A 17077-nucleotide genomic window follows, 5' to 3' on the forward strand; every position below is an offset into this window, starting at 1 on the left:
GGAGTTTAGAACAACAAACATTTGGGTGTTGAAACCATGCCTTACTCTGGTCTCAGTGTTTTATGTTTATTATCCATATAATCTTCCAACAGGCCTACGGAGAAGGAAGTATTCTCACTCCCAGTCTGCAAGAGGGGACACTGAGGCACGAAGAGCATAAGAAGTATTGTGAACAGCAGAGCCGGGATTCAAACCCAAGCACACTGGCTCCAAAGCTTACCCTCCTAACCACAGGCTTGGGTGAGAAGAGCGAGGTGGAATGGTGCAGTGAGGGTGGAAAGGCAGATGGGATCCAGGTGGCACGTGTAGGAGCCCTGGGGCAGAGAAGAGTCAGCCTGAAGCAGAAAAGAAGTCAAGCATACTGGTGAAGCTGGAGAGCAGCAGGTGGTTGGAAACGTAGTTGGGAAACCGACTGGACAAGACGGGCGGGTTTAAGAGAGGAGGGGGAGGAATCAAGGAGCCCTTGCAGTTTTCTCAGGCCCTGTTTTCAAGGCTTGAGGACAGAGGATAAAGTATTTTAATACAAGATATACTCAAGTCCTGTGGAGCACTGAGGCATGGCAAGCTCTCAAATGAACAGAATCAATTGATCAAGCAAGTTAAAGCTTCCAGTTCCCCCCTCACCCCTCCCCACCGCCCCCCCCCACACACACACACACACACACACACACACACACTTCTCTGCAGGAGGTCTTCATGCAAGTTTCCATCCTGTCCCCTGGGAACTAGTTTCCAGAACTCTATTAGCACCAGTTAACAACAATAAAAGCTGCAGTTACAGTCATAAGAATAGCTTTACCAAGAGGAGGGTTTTTCCTCACAAAAAATGTAATAGGTTTAGAACCAGAGTGCTTAAAATTTTCTGAACAGCACAATTATACTAATTTACAAACGAGGAGTTATACAGCTTGCCGAAGGCCACACAATTGAAAAGAGGTTGAACCAGAACCCAAATCCGGGTCTGCCTATATTAAAGTCAGCATTTCCCACAATCTGGGGCAAGTCTCTCTGATGGACTACACCAATGGTTTCCACTGAAGTTTTTAAAGTTTTAATATTTATGGTCTTGTTTCAGGACAAATAATCATATGTAATATCAAATAAATAAAATTTTAAATGAGATATAGACATGATTTCATATGAATTTTTATATATCACATCAAATCCATGACGTCTTGTGAATTACTGCTTAAGAAACAGAAGACGTTTCCTAAAAGGAAAAGAAAAAATTGGAAGTACAGGTGATGGAGGGAGAGAACTCTTGAGGCAAGGCATAAATAACCGAAGCTTGTGAAACACTGCTCACCACAGCCCCGCCCCGAACAGCCAAGCACCTGTTCCATATTGTATTCAAATTTGGCTACAGCCCCACATAACTCTGACTCTGCTCCAGAGAGATAAAATGTTGGTTGCCTCCAGGGAAAGGGAATAACATCAGAACAACACAATTTAGCATAAATCACCCTTAACACAGTATTGGTCTTGACAGAAGACACCATTTTTGCTGGTTCAATTCCGCTGCTTAACCCTTAACCACACACCTAGAGTCAGGTAAACTCTACTGGGCCTCACTTTGTCAAAAGAAGTTCTAAAAAGTGAGCTCTCAGGTCACTTCTAGTTTTAGAGTTCCATGAACTGTCATGACACCCTAAAATCCAAAATTAATTTTTCCCAAAATCAGAGAGGTCCCAATTCTGAATGAGTGTTGACCTGAGGAATAAATGTTAAATAGTCCCACAAGGCATCCCAGGTCCCGATTCCTTAACAAGAAAACAGGAGGAGGAAGGATGTGTTAGTGTGTGTTCAATTGCTCAGTCATTTCCCACTCTTTGCGACCCTATGGACGGTGTAGCCCGCCAGGCTCCTCTGTCCACGGGGGATTTTCCAGGCAAGAATATTGGAGTGGGTTGCCATTTCCTTCTCCAGGAGATCTTCCTGAACCAGACATCGAACCTGCATCTCTCTTACGTCTCCTGCACTGGCAAGCAGGTTCTTTACCACTGCACCATCTGAGAAGTCTCTTAACTGGGGAGATGCTATCAATTATGCTGCCCTCTGGTAAGATGTGATGAAGCATTGATTACATGATAATGAAAATCAGCCAGTGTCCCTGACCCCCGGCAAAACTTTAATAATCCTCTGCCACAAATGTCTGTTATTAACTTCCTTTACACCCAGTTGTTAAGTGTTTGTTATTCCATCTGTAACATTGAACTTTATTCTGGGTAGGAGTAGTAGGGAGAGATGGGTGGGGGAAAATCTGCAAAATCTCAAACTCCTGTCCTCCAGTTAACCCTCCACTGAGAACCACTTGTCAAACCTTCCCAGCTTCTATCTGAATTACTCCACAGGTTTAACATGCTAAACCTCTAAAAGGAGTTGTCACTCGTTATCCTTGTGAAACATTATCAACAGAACAGTTTAACCAGAACAAGCATTCTTCCTCTATTATTGAAACAGATACATTTATCAAAAGGGAAGTCTTAAGGACCCTCCTCGGCTTCTTTACAAAGCCCTTTCTGTGATATTCAGTTCAGTCACTCAGTGTGTCCAACTCTGCCATCCCAGGGGCTGCAGTATGCCAGGCTTCCCTGTCCATCACCAACTCCTGGAGCTTGCTCAAACTCATGTCCCTCGAGTGGGTGATGCCATCCAACCATCTCATCCTCTGTTGTCCCCTTCTCCAGAGGATGAGAGCTATTATGATATTAGTGGCCCTGTAAACTTTTAATAGAAACTTTTTAGGTTCCCAGCAAGAGAAGTTCTGAAATGTGTTCTCATGTTTAGCTGAAGAAAAAACAGAGGAGGGGTGGGCTGCAGCTGGCAAACTCAAAGCACAGCTGGGTAGCAGGTGATCTTAAAAAAGAAAAAAAAAGCAAATCCCTGGGCAAACTGTGTAGCCAGGGGTGATCATTATAACTGGAGAGTTGTTACATAATTACTTGTTAACTACTGACAAACATATACATGACTACAAAATACCATGGTTACTCTGGCCACTGAGGCTAGTTCAAGAGTGAAGGTTTCTCTAATTTCACTCAAAGAAACAAGCAACCCGGGGACCCATTCCCTTCCAAGGTAACCTGACTGCTTTTACATATACAAAACAGCCTCCAGCAGTTAAGCCAATCACCTCTGGGGAAGAAAATCAGTGTTTCCCTGTTAAATTGATTTTTAAAGGGAAGAGGGGAGACAAAAGTACTTTCAAACAGCTAAATATTCATCACCTGGACAAAACCGACTTCCACTCCAAAGTGCAAAATTTGAACAGAAAAGGTCTTCCCCAACCCACCCCACCCCCCCCGTCCCTGCTCAGCTGGCGCAAAACCCAAGACCTGTGTCGGAGGCACTGCATTCCAACATTTTTCAAAAAGTTTACGAGGATTTACCGAAGCGGCGGGGAGAAAAATAAGGCAGGCAGAGGCGGGAGAGAGGGAGCAAGAGGGTTTCCGCAAGGAAGAACCGGGTGAAGCGCCCGGCTGCGCCGCGCAAGGCCCGGTAACCGGGAAGCGACCCGGCACCCGGAGAGCGAACGCCCCAGGGGAGCGTGGGGCCTGACAGCTGCTTGGTCTCCGCCCCCCAGGGGTCCCCCCAGCACCTCCCCCCCGGTCCGGCCCCCGCCGCCAGTCCCTCTCTGCAGACCCTTCCCCCGCAGCGCCGGCGATGCCCACTGGGCCAACTTGGCCCTGGGTCAGCGCTGCGGAGCGCAGCCCCGCTTGCCGGGGAGGCCGCCGGCGCCCTTACCTCCTTCTGCTTGGGGTCCTGCGGGTAGACATCTGGCGGCCCGAGCCGGGGGCGTTTCAGCGGTCTCTGCTCATAGCTGAGAAGCCCGAAGGCGGCCATGATCTCTCATGTTAACCGGCGAAATGAATGAGAGTTGGAGCTGGAGCAGCCGCCTCTGAGCACCAGGGAGCAGCACTTTGCAGACAGACTCCCTCTCCCCCCTCCTCGCTCGCTCACTCGCTGTGGCGCTGCAGGCAGGAATAAAGCAGGTTGGATGCTGCCGCTGCCCGGCACGCAGACACGCACTGATGGGGGCAGCCTTCGGCGGGCACCCTGCTGCGCTGGAGCCCCCGGGACTCACCGCCACCCGAGAGCTTGGAGGTCCGCCGGGGTCTTCCGCGGCGCCGACCTCCCTTTCCACCCACCGCGCCCCCCCGCACCCCGCCACCCTGTCCCCAGGGGGGAGGAGCAGCTGATGGGAACGTGTGACTTTTTTCACCAATGGACCCAAACCCACCCCTGCCGGGAGCAGGGTGGGGATGGGGGAGGGGCACAGGGGAGGGGGTGGGAAAAAAACTTTTCTTGGCGCCCCAGGCGGGTGGCTCAAGTGCTCGCCCTAGGCGAGGGTGGCCCGCCTAGCCCGAGAAGAGACTGAGGAGCAGCCCGCCCCCGCCCCTCCTTCTAAGACAGGGACCCTTCCCCCGCTCGCCACGCGCCCCGCAGACCCCGCCACCTGGGCGCGGACCCGGCTGGGAGGGAGACTGGCCTGGAGGGGGGTTGGGGAGGGACAGGCATGCGGACGGTGGGGAAGCAGCCAGTGCCTCCTAGACGCCCGCCGGGCTCCGGTGGCGCATCCGCGGCTCCGGTGCCCTCGGCGGCTCCGGGCAGGCGCCGAGCAGCGCTGCTGGCGGTCGCGGCGGCTGGAGGGGGCCGTGCTCACGGTGGCTCGGGGCCGACTTAACCCTTTGCTGCCCCTCCAGGGGCTGGGGAAGGAAGGGGGCGCGAAGAGGGTTGGCAGCGAGCGTCGACGGGGGCAGCGAGCCCGCGGGCGTCTCGGGCTCCTTCAGCCCGCCGCCCCCCACCCTCACCCGACCGCAGCTCCTCCCCACCACCACCCCCCGCCACCGACAGTTTACCTGTTGGTCCCCGGCTAGTGGGCAGGGGCTGCCGGCAGCGGCGGCACTTCGGCGGCCGCAGCCTCCATGATTCGGGTTGGGATGAGGGGCGGCGGGAGGGGGGGAGGTGACTGGATTTGATCTGGTTTGTAAGGTATCAGTCTCGCCCGGGCGAGCTCCGGGGACGCCGCGAAGTTTGCCACTGTCTGGGGGCGGCGGACGACGCCGGCTCGCCGCCGCCGGCGTTCTCGCCCCCACGGCCGAGGAGCGCGAGCTTCCGAGTTGGCGGACGGCGGCGCGGCGGCCACACTGAGCATGCCCAGCTCGGCTGCCGGACCGCGGAGGAGTTGGCTGCGAGCGCGCTCCGATCCGCCTCTCCGGGTTTTCGCAGCCGCAGAGCGCGCAGCCCGCGGGCCCGGGCGCCGGGGCTGGCCCTGGGGTGAATGTGGGCGAGGGAGGGGGTGTCCCCAGGACCCCTCTCCCGGCGCGAGCTGGGCAGTCCGCCTCGACCTCTGTTAAGGTCGCTGTCCCCGTGGCCTGGGCCGGAAACCTCACCTGCGCCGGGCGTGTGGAGTGGGGCGGGGGGATCCTCCAGGGGAGACCTTGGTCATCCAATCCGCCCGCGCTCCCCGCTCTCTGGGGCGTGGGCACCCAGATGCAGGGCCACCTGCCGCGAGCCCTGCGAGACTACAGCCGCGGAGGCGGGCCCGGTCTGTCCCGAGGGGCCCAGCGGGAGGCGCGCCCGGGAGGATGCGCCCGCGCTTGGCCAGGAATGATGGCTGCCATTTATGGAGCCCTCGCTTCGTGCCACGATCTTGACAGTAAAGGTCTCTGGTCCTTTAAAAAAAAAAAAAAAGGAAAGAAACTTACAAGGTTTTACTGTACCCCTTTTATAGATAGAGAAATCGACTCACATTAGGAAGGCCCGGTGACTTGCTCAAAGCCACGAAGCAAACTGATCACAAGTTTCTGATCTATTGCGCACAATTTGGAATTGGGAGGAATGGGTTCCTGAATTGCTCTTGCTTGATAGGGTCAGGTTCCTCCTACCTTGAGGAATTCTCAAGACTCCTATTCCATTCTCTATAAGATGGTGCGAGTGGAATCTAACCCAAAAGCCTTTGCATAGTGCCAGGCACATTGTATGTGCTCAGGAGACGTTGGTTAACCCTGATTATCTACTCAGATCTGATGAGTTGAAGCCGAGGGGCGGGGGGGGGGGGGGGGGGGGGCGGGGGGTAGATAAGCCACTGGGGATAGGGACTAGTTTTTAACTCTTGACTTTGAACTGTTAGCACTTCCCGAGGCAGCTGAAGCCAATTCAGGCCGGTGGTTTCCGGATTCTTGAGTCAATCTGAGCAAGTACTTTCAGAGAACAGTTCCACCAAGAAGCGTTTCCCCACCACCCCCTGCACCCTCCCCAAAGGACTTCTCTTCCACTAACACCTTGAGTGTAACTTCAAAGCTGAACTTGCCCTTGGGATATAGGTATCTGTCAAATCTAGCTTCCTTGCTTGAGAAGTAGTTATCTAACTTTGTTATGAAAATTGTCTAACCAAAATGCAGAAAAAAATAGCATAATGAACCCCCAAGTACTCATCTCCCATCTGTGACAGTTAGAAAAGTTTTGCCATTTGTGTTTAATCTCTCCTGCCCCCAACACAGTTACGTACACTGGAAAGGACAGTGTTGTTCACTGTGGTGACTTGGGTGCACAGCGTGGAAACTGGCATGTGGTGGGCACTCAAAAAGATGTTTGTTAGCTGGTGGGATGGATGAGTAGATGTGGGTGAATAGGTGTGTGGATAGATAGATTACCAGTGGTATTTTGGTGATACCAGGTTGAGAGATATAACCTCAATTCTCCCCTTGAGATACCTAGGCAACAGTCTCCAGCTGGCCTCCACAAAGGAAAAACTTTTGAAGCACTCAAAATCATATCTGACCATAAAGATTTTAAAAATCAAAGTGAGTTAATAATGTGTCCCTAGTGTTTGGAGAAAAGGGAAAAGGAGAGTTCTGTTGATCTCCCTTCTTTTTCCCTCCCTTGTTTTGAGACAGTCTGGCATGGATTCTTTGGCCTTTTCAACATTTAAAAAAAAAAAAAAAGTGAAATTTTTAAAAAAATAGCTTCCATAAGCTGTGATACTTCCTCAAAAATCATGGACTTTTCATGGATATTTGGTTCCCTTACCCTGACGTTTGTACCTGTCACAATCTGCCACCACCTACCAATCCAGTTTTTTCTCCTTAATCCCTCACCCCAATTAGCTCTCGTATTTCCAAATATGAAGTTCCTGGGCCCTTCACTTTCTGATAGCCACCTAAGGACAGTCCTTAGAGTCGACTCCTGTATGAAGCCCACCTCGAACTCTTTTTTTTTTAATTTTTACTTATTTATTTTCAGTTGCCCTGGGTCTTCTTGCTGCGTGCGGACTTTTCACTAGCTGCAGCGAGGAGGGGCTTCTCTTGGTTGCAGTGAGGGGACTTCTCACTGCAGTGACTTCTCTTGTTGCGGAGCACAGGCTCTACATAGGCTCAGTAGTTGCAGCTGGCAAGCGCTTCAGCTCAGGCTCAGTAGCCTGTGTTTAGTTGCTCCGTGGGATGTGGAATCCTCCCAGACCAGGGATCAAACCGAACTCCTATCCCCCACCACCAGGGAAGCCCCCACCTCAAACTCTTGAGGCACAAAATCATCTTTTGATTCTTTCAGTACCCTTAACACAGTTTTCATTCTCGTATTTTTCACCAGTTTTATTGAAAAAATAACTGACATTCATCACTATACAAGTTTAAGGCATACAGCATGATGGTTCAATTTACATATATTGTGAAATCATTACTGCAATAGGTTCAGCTAACATCCATCCTTTCATATAGATACAATAAAAAACGGGGAAAAAAAGGGGGAAATTGTTCTTTTTGTAATGAAAACTCATGATATACTTTCCTAACAACTTTCCTATACACCATATGGTAGTGTTAACCATAGTCATCATGCTGTACATTACACCCCTAGTTCTTATTTATCTTATAACTAAAAGTTTGTATCTTTCGGCCACCTTCCTTGGTTTCCCCATCCCCCAATCCTCTGCCTCTGGTAACCACAAGTCTGATTTCTTTTTCTGTGAGTTTGGTTTTGTGTTGATTTTGTTTTTAGACTCCACATATAAGTGAGATCGTACAGCCTTTGTCTTCTGTGTGATTTATCTAACCGGGCTTCCCAGGTGGCTCAGTGGTAAAGAATCTGCCTGCTGGTGCAGGAGCTGCAAGAGACACGGGTTCAATCCCTGGGTTGGGAAGATCCCCTGGAGGAGGAAATGGCAACCCACTCCAGTATTCTTGCCTGGAGAATCCCATGGACAGAGGAGCCCAGTGGGTTACAATCCATGGGGTCGCAGAGTTGGACATGACTGAGCATACACACACGTCTGATTTATATCGCTTATTATAATGCCTTAGAGATCCATCCAGATTGTCACAAATGGTAGGATTTCCTTATTTATTTAATGGCTGAATAATATTCCACAACATCTTTATCCATATCTCCATTAATAAACACTTAGGTCATTTCCATGTATTAACTACTGTTAAGTATAGCTGCTATGAACTAGGGGTATAACTGCTATGAACTGGGGGTACAGATATCTTTCCAAGTTAGTGTTTTCATTTCCTTCAGATATATTCCCAGAAGTGGTCATTCTCTTTTAATATCTCATCATTTATTGGCATACTTTCAGACTTGCCACATAGAATAGTCTTGTTCACCATCCCCACCTTACCTGTCACTCTCCTCCATTCCAGAGCTGATCTTTAGGCTCACTAAGGCCAGTTAGCCACAGGGTCTCTGCTGTGCCTGAATTTCCATCACAATGCTGGTTAGTACAGCAGATAGGCACAGATTCTTTATCAAACATGAGTCTCATTTGGTACTGTTCCTATGGAAGTGAAAGCTATAGCCCTCCAGGCTCCTCTGTCCATTGAATTCTCCAGGCAAGAACACTGGAGTGGGTAGCCATTCCTTCCTCCAGAGGATCTTCCCAACCCAGGGATCAAACCCAAGGTCTCCTGCATTGCAGGTGGATTCTCTACTATCTGAGTTACAGGGAAGCCCACTGTTCCTGTAAGGGGCATCTTATCTTTTTGGTTAATGACCCTCCCTTCCCTAGGCCTGGGAACAGTTTGTACAGAACATGAATTACTCAGAGAACACGAGAGGCTCCCCAGAGAGGCCCCAGCTTAGGCCTCAGCCTAGCAAGAAGAGATGGGAGAAGCAATGGCAGCCCACTCCAGTACTCTTGCCTGGAGAATCCCAGGGACTGGGGAGCCTGGTGAGCTGCTGTCTATGGGGTTGCACAGAGTCGGACACGACTGAAGTGACTTAGCAGCAGCAGCAGCAAGAAGAGATGAGTTCCGGTGCCTGAGGAAGTTTAACACAGCTGGTGAGGGAAAGGGATTGAAATGCAGGCAGAGAAGGAGGAATTATTAGCCATTTAAAGCGTATGGGACTTTATCCTCCAAGCATGAAGTTAAATCTCTAGGGCTGCTTCTATAGGTTGAGGCATGTTTAGAAATTTGTGAAAAGGGGTGTGACCTTTTTTGTTGGGTCACATCCAAGGACTCCTCAAAGATCCCTGAGCCACAGGGATCTTCCTAGCTGCTTCTGTTCTTTCTGCTAGTCTTGGTTTTCCAAAATTCTACAAGGAGTCCCTCATAGTTGAGTCCTCTTTTGTGTTCTTGGATGAGGTTCCTTTAAGACAGCTCACAGGCTGGCTTTTTCTCCCTGCTTTTAGTCTGTAGGAAATGCACAGATGTCCTTTGCCTGTACACACTCCGGGGCAGGCATTTTCTCACCAGCCTTATCTCCTTGCCCACATGGACACATTCTGCAAGTCACAGTTCTTCACCTTGAAAGATCTCAACTCTAGGTCAGAGACTACTTCTTTGGGTTCTTGCAAACTGCAGCAGACAGAGGCTAAATGCCCAGGCCAGTGATCCGCTCAAAACCCTTTTCATGAGGCTTGAGGGGAGGAATAACATTTCTTGGGAGAGAGAGACATATTCACCAAGCAGATTTCAGAAAATGAGAGTAGAGAATGGCTAGGAGCAGAATCAAGGTGCTGGCCCTCCAGAAGCAATGGCACCTTATCCTTATTTTACAAATTAGCACCTGAGGCTCCGGAGGTGAAGTTAACTGGCGCAAGGCCATTGAGTTAGCAAGTGGCAGAGCCAGGGTCAAACCTGGATCCCTCTGACTCTCCATTTATTGTCAGTGTGCTACCTGTATTAATTACCATTTATGTAACACTTACACAAGTGAACCTCGGAAGACAGACCTTGTAGAAGAGACGCAAAACTCCCGACGGCTCACTCTGGCATAGTGCATGCTTCCACTCAAGTGGAAAGGAACAATTCTCAGTGTAGTGCCTGTAGGTGAAGTAATTAAAGTTGCTGGTTTTCCCCATGGGACTGAGGTTTGCCCAGGTGTATGTATTACTGTGTTTTGTTAACAGATTGTCTAGAGGCAGTCTTGCTTATTTTCAGTTTTTCTTACATCCCCATTACATTTAAATGTATTTATCCCATGCCTGCTTCTGAATCAAAAAAAATAAAAAGTCCCCCTTTCTTTTAGGTTCTTAAAAATAAGAAAAAGGAAAATAAGAATGATTTGAGAAGGAATCAAAATAGAGGAAAAGAGAAATGGGGGATTCATCTGGGAACATTCCAACCAAATGAAGTTTTTAATATGGTCTTTAGGCTGTTTAGAGAAATGTAAAGAATACAGACATAAAGACTTCCTAAAGCAGTATTGACAGTAAAATTATATTGTTATTCTAAATATATACTTTTACATTTTCTGGTAGCCACATTAAAATGTAAAAATGGATAAATTAATTTTAGTAATACTTTTGTTTAACCCAATATAAGCAAAATGTTGCATTTCAACATGTGGCCAGTCTTTGAACTGCGGTGCTAGAGAAGACTCTTGAGAGTCCCTTGGACTGCAAGGAGGTCCAACCAGTCAGTCCTAAAGGAAATCAGTCCTGAATATTCATTGGAATGACTGATGCTGAAGCTGAAACTCCAATACTTTGGCCACCTGATGCAAAGAACTGATTCATTGGAAAAGACCCTGATGCTGGGAAAGATAGAAAGTGGGAGGAGAAGGGGATGACACAGGATGAGATGGTTGGATGGCATCACCGACTCAATGGACATGAGTTTGAATAAGGTCCAGGCATTGGTGATGGACAGGGAAGCCTGGCATGCTGCAGTCCATTGGGTTGCAAAGAGTCGGACATGACTGAGAGACTGAACTGAATGAGATATTTTGCAGTCTTTTTCATTTCAGACCAGCCACATTTCATGTGTTTGGCAGGCACATATGCCTAGTGGCTACCATATCAGTCAGCCCGACTCTAAAGGGATGTTTCAGTCCTCATGAACCTGTAACATGTGGGATCTTAGTTAAATCACTGAGAAAGCAGGAGCGTTTCCAGATTAAAAGAGCAAAATATAATGGAAGGAATTAAAGAAGAAAAAGGTCAGAAAGTAAAGAAGAAATGTAAAGACAACTTGGGAAAACAGTGGATACCCAAAGAGCACTTAGTAGCTCAAGAGACAGAAGTGTCACAGAGGGAAGGACCTGGAAAGAAAAAACTCTGAGGACTGAAAATCAAGGGATGAGATAAGTGAGTTTTGAATTAGAGAGCTGAACCAATGACAAGGCTGAAGATTTAACCTCATTCACCAGCAAATTGGTGTCTGCCACATTTACAAAAAAGACAGCTAGTTGATTTCTACAGAGGGATCATGGTGCACAGTCAGGATCACATATCCAGCTTTTCAGCACCAGAATCCTATTTTATTCCTTTACCCAGAGCTGTTACGGCAGACAAATGCTACACAAACTCAAGAAAGAGTTCAGTAGAAAATCAGAATGCTAATTATTGACACACTGGAATAGCCCTTTCCAGGGACTGAAATAGGGATAGCGCCTTATTCAGATCACCTCTAGCTAGTTTTCAAGTTTGTTGTAAAAACAAACTAGCAACCAGAAGGTTGTTTAAGTAGGCATAAAATTAAAGCAAGGAGAACTGAATACTCTCTGGGGAATGTTCACAGAGTGCCCCGTGGTAGAACTCACCTCCCTTGTGACCGGAACGGGACACATGCCACACCTCAGCCCAGGGGTGCCTTTGGAGAATTGTTTGGAAGGACTGATGCTAAAGCTGAAACTCTAATACTTTGGCCACCTCATCTGAAGACTTGACTCATTGGAAAAGACTCTGATGCTGGGAGGGATTGGGGGCAGGAGGAGAAGGGGAAGACAGAGGATGAGATGGCTGGATGGCATCACTGACTCAATGGACGTGAGTCTGAGTGAACTCCAGGAGTTGGTGATGGACAGGGAGGCCTGGCGTGCTGCAACTCATGGGCTTGCAAAGAGTCGGACACGACTGAGCGACTGAACTGAACTGAATGCTTCCCTGGTGGCTCAGGGGGTAAAGAATCTGACACGACGGAGTGACTAACACACTGTCCTCTCCAATGCTTGTATTATTTACTCTATAGCAGAGGTTTCTGGTGGTCCGCAATTTTTTTTTTTTTAGGTTTGTTTGTTTTATATTGGACTTGCATGGTCACTTCTGAACTCTAGAAAAACCTGCCTGAACTGGGTCCACATTCTCAAGTGACACTAATCTATTGGTGTGGAGGCAGACCTGCCCTTTTGAGTGTAGCCCGTTATAGCCCCAACTGAGCAACTCCCCTCAGAGGATGGCTCACCCACCTGGCTCCTGTAGCTCAAGAGAATGAGTGCCTTATTATATGGGGACATCTGCTAACGAGGGCTGACTTCAGACATTCCTGTTGAGAGAGACATATACAGAAAGAGAAGTTCTTTTTCAGTTATGTGATTCTTTGGTTACTGCTTTCTTAGTGTTAATTAGTCAGAGATCCAGCCTTCATCATCTATTAGTTACAGATTATAACTCATCTGTTAGGATGTTTTACATCTGATGAAAGTGAATCTTACAAACCTATACTATGATGAAGTATTTCAGTTCTCAGAGAATTCTTTTCCCAGTTCCAGGGACATCCTCTTGTACTTCCTTATATACCTGCTACAGTGACACAGACAACATGGAAGGCAGAATCTGAATATTACACAAAATACCTTGACACACTGAAATGATAAACTAAATTAACTGGATCAAATTTGATATAAGAAGAAACTCTTTCCCCCACCTACTAGACATATCAAAGACTGTTTGGTATCTACTGTTTGTTAAATCTAAAGTTTAAATTCTAAGGAATAAAACATAAATGCTGCCAACTCTTTGATCTCAGTAGCATTTGGGGAATAGCAGTGCACAAATCAATTACATGAATCCTTTATATAATAGCATTTTTTAATTAATATTGCTAAACCATTGCTCAACATTCTCACCACTGTGCCTTTTTCCAAAGCTGTTAACAAATCATAAAATTTAGCAATTTGATTTTTATCTTCCTTCATTTCTTCTGCTCACCCTCTGGCAGAGTTGCTATCAATCAGCCAAAAAATGTCAGCAAGAAGATGGAAGAAACAGAGTTTCTGCTTAGTTTTCAAATAGGAGAACCAGGGCTTGACTAATGTAGAAGTGGCCACAAGTGATCTGATAAAGTCAATGGCCCAGGCCACTCCTTCTGCCTGCCCAGTGTGCTTAAACTTGATCCTCCCCCTACCTCTTCTCCCTCTCTGTTCCTTACCTGCTAGTCTCCACCCTCCTCTTCTGTTCCAGTCTATGCTTTTCATAGCCTCTCCAGCCTCTTTTTTACTGATGCTCAAAAAGGACTCGTCCACCTCCTCAGTTCAAGATGTTCATCACTGCATCCCTAGCCGGCCCCAGTTTCTTGTTTGCAGGACAGGACCAGGTGGCTGAGGTTACAGGGGTCAGGACGGAAGGAAGAGCAGCTCTTGGCTACAGTTATGGAGTGTGGAGTTGCAAAGTGAAAACAGAAAGCATGTCTTGGAGAGAGAATGTTGCAAATGAAAATGCAGTCAATCAGCAAAGGAGCCTGGAGGAGTCAGGAGCTGTTGGTCCAGGTGACCAGAAAGTGGTTGTGATAATTATGGGAGACAAGGAGCACTTGGGTGCTTCTTCAAATAGACAGCAAACATCTCCCAACATTTCCATGTAGAATCACTGCACTCTTAAAGGCCTATTGCTTCTTTCTTGCCCAGACTTCTCAGATTCATCCAATTCTCAATAATCCCTCAGCTACAGCTTTAGTCTAAGCCCTGAACATTTCTTGCTTTGGATTTTCCTCATAACCCAATTTGGGTCCTTGCTCTGATTCTCTTTTTGAAACCCAACACAAGAGGTTATCAGTTTAATTTTTTAAAAATCCTCATTTCACCATACCATTCCTTGCTTTAAAAAACAAAACAAAAAAACTCTTTGCTAAATTCCTGCTACTTTAAAGATTCAACTTAATCTGAAAATCAAGTTGTTTTCACAATATGCTGAAGGGGTCAGGGTTGACATGGGTTAAGTTTGGGAAGTCAGTTGAGGCATCGTCTAGGGGGGCTTTTATTTCCTCTTCTTTAAAGTGGAGGATTCCATTCCTGAGCAGTGGGAGCATTGCAAGGGGACACAGTGAGCATGGAACTGCTTAAACCAGTCTGACAGAGAAGTCATTTTCAACCCCACTGCCTCGTGCACTTGAAGCTTGTCAATGCCCCAGAGATGGAGCCTTGGGGCATTCTGATTCACTCGGGGGTAAACCAATAGGTAGAGAGGAGCAAAACTAAAAAGCATTTTCATATCCACACCACAGAGAGAATAGCAGAGTCCTGGCAGAGCCTGAGTTCCTCATTGTTACAAGGAACTATGAACAGGGCAGATGAGCAAAGCCAGTATCTTACATTACCAGTATGCTATGGCATTTCCAGGGAGAGAAGTAATGGAAATAGTCATATATGCCACAGCGGACCCTTAGCTGCTCCCACCTAGCAATGAAAGAAAGAAACAACAAACCCCAGTGGCCCATTTAGAACAAACCACATTCAGCCAGGTCCAACAGGCAAGAAGGTATGGGCCAGATAGCCTGTGATTATTTGTCTCTAATTGTCTTCAAAGGTCAGTGAAGTAGGCTTAGCTGCCAAGATAAGTGGTGTGGACCAGTTCATCCCTAAATCTGTACAGAGACCTTCTCAGATCTGGATTTAAAGCCCAGAGCATTTGAGAATCCTGAGTAAGCAGGTAGAAGCGGTTTGAGTGGATGGGGGAGAAGACCAGTCAGTCAGATAAACTGCAAGCCCGAGCAGGAGATGGTGTTTGCTTCTGTCAGGCTGAAGGGGTAGAGATAAGCGAGTAGATTTGAGTGATATGTGAGAAAAAAGCTGAGCAGAACTTAGTTATGATCAAATATGGGAGGCTGAGATTGAAAAGACAGTCCAGAATGATCTCTGGGTTTCTGGGTTGCTGAACAGGCTTGATGGAGGTATCAGTCACAGAAAAAGAGAAGCTAGGAGTAGAGCCCCATTGCTGGTGCTGGGTGTGGGGCTGTAGGTACACCAATGGGATGATGAATAGGCGGTCATGTGACATGTCACATGATATTAACACCTGACTCTTGGTATTCGCATCCTTATACAATCCCTTTCTCTTGTGGGTGACTGGACCTACTGCTTTACTTCTAATGAATAGAATAAGGCAAAAGTGATGGAATGTCACTTCTGAGAGTAAATTACAAAGAGACTGCTATCTTCCCCTCCCTCTCCTCTCTCTCTCAATTCTCACTCTGGGGAAAGCCAGCTGCCATGCTTTAAGAAGCTTTATGAAAAGGCAGCAGGGTAAGGAACTAATGTCTGTGAGTGACAGCCAGTGTGGATCTGAGACCTACCAACTGCTACATGAGTGGGCTTAGAAGTAGGTCTTCCTCTGTCCTCCTGGGCTGACTGCATCCCTGGCCAATGCCTTGATTTCAGCCTCCTGAGAGCCTGAGCTAGAGGAGCTTACTCCTCCACACCCAGATTCCTGACCCACAGAAACTCTGAGGTGATAACTGTGTGTGGTTTGGGGTTTGGGGGTAATTTGTTACACAGCAATAGATAGTTAATACAGATGACCTAAATAGATGCATATCTTATATGAAAAATATTACGTTGAAAATTTGATATAGATCAGGAGCACAGAAAATTCTGGACTAAAGTTATAAACTTAATATGCATGCATCCTGAGAGGCAAAGTATAAAATGGAGGAGGAGAGATTATTGAAACAAGTCTAGAGGAGCTCCATAATGTACCAGCAAGAAGAGAGAGATGATTTTGCAAAGGAGACAGAAAAGGAATAGCTGGAAAGATGGAAAGAAAGTTAGTAGAAAGTTGAATCATGTAAGTCAGTACAAGACAGCGTTCCCCCAAATTGGGGAATGATCAAGTAAGAGAAATATGAAATACTGTTTTAGGTAGGAAAGTAATAGTTCACAATTCCAGCAAAAGTACATGGTAGGTCTGGAAGACAGAACAGTATGGATTGAGGTTGGGTGATAACAGAAATGGAGATGGAAAATTCTTGACAGAATTCAACCTCTGAAGGTGAGAAGAGAGATCAAGTAGGAGCTGAAAGTGGATTATGATTGCTATTTTATTTTTAAATGAGAAGACATATAAATAAAGCAGGAAAGATTCAGGCAAGAGAAAAAGGAATATACAGGAAGGAAAAAGAAATAGTAGAAACTATAAGCTTCCTGGAAGGCAAAAGGGGATTCTCCTTAGATGGGAGGTGAAATAGCTCTGTTATTAGAACAGGAGACCCACAGGACAGCTGCAGAAATATTCAGGAGATTAAGAAAGTTTCTATGTGAGATCCTACTTTCCCAATGATTTAGTACGAGGAGGTCAGGGAAGAAAAGAAGGCAGGTTGGAGGATTCAGGAAAGGAGAAAGGCTTGAGACAGCCCCTGTGGAAATGGGAAAATGAGAGACAGGACTGTAGTAAGTTTTTGTGTAGTGTGAGGACCTGTTTGAAGTTAATGACCTTGAACTTATAGTGGGATCCATCTGCCTCATTGGGTGATACTTAGATGCTTGGATGTAGGCACAGAGAAACAGACAATTGGGTTCAGAAGTGTAGACAAGTGGAGGCAACAGAGGGACTAGGAAGTCTAGAAGGGTAGAGATGGAAGTAAAGAAGTGTAGGGCAGAGAAGGGAGTCTAGAAATACTGCTCATGAACTCCCATCATAAGG

At 47.1% G+C, this 17077-nt stretch overlaps 1 protein-coding gene across 3 annotated transcripts in view; it reads right to left on the bottom strand.

The window, feature by feature from the left end:
* MED12L (mediator complex subunit 12L) overlaps window positions 1-5675 on the bottom strand; it is a 361426-nt gene extending 355751 nt beyond the window's left edge. The window contains exons 1-2 of one of the 3 annotated variants that reach the window (XM_069580602.1): window positions 5394-5675; window positions 3745-3971 (exon numbers count right to left, since the gene is read on the bottom strand). In XM_069580602.1, the coding sequence (XP_069436703.1) occupies window positions 3745-3843 (99 nt within the window). In that variant the 5' untranslated portion in view covers window positions 3844-3971; window positions 5394-5675. Of the gene's footprint in view, window positions 1-3744; window positions 3972-4859 lie in introns of all 3 variants that reach the window. The other 2 variants (XM_069580597.1, XM_069580588.1) reach the window with 2 other exon arrangements.
* Between the last annotated feature and the right edge of the window lie 11402 nt (window positions 5676-17077).

Source organism: Ovis canadensis, chromosome 1, assembly GCF_042477335.2.
Source record: "Ovis canadensis isolate MfBH-ARS-UI-01 breed Bighorn chromosome 1, ARS-UI_OviCan_v2, whole genome shotgun sequence".
Lineage (NCBI taxonomy): Eukaryota > Metazoa > Chordata > Mammalia > Artiodactyla > Bovidae > Ovis > Ovis canadensis.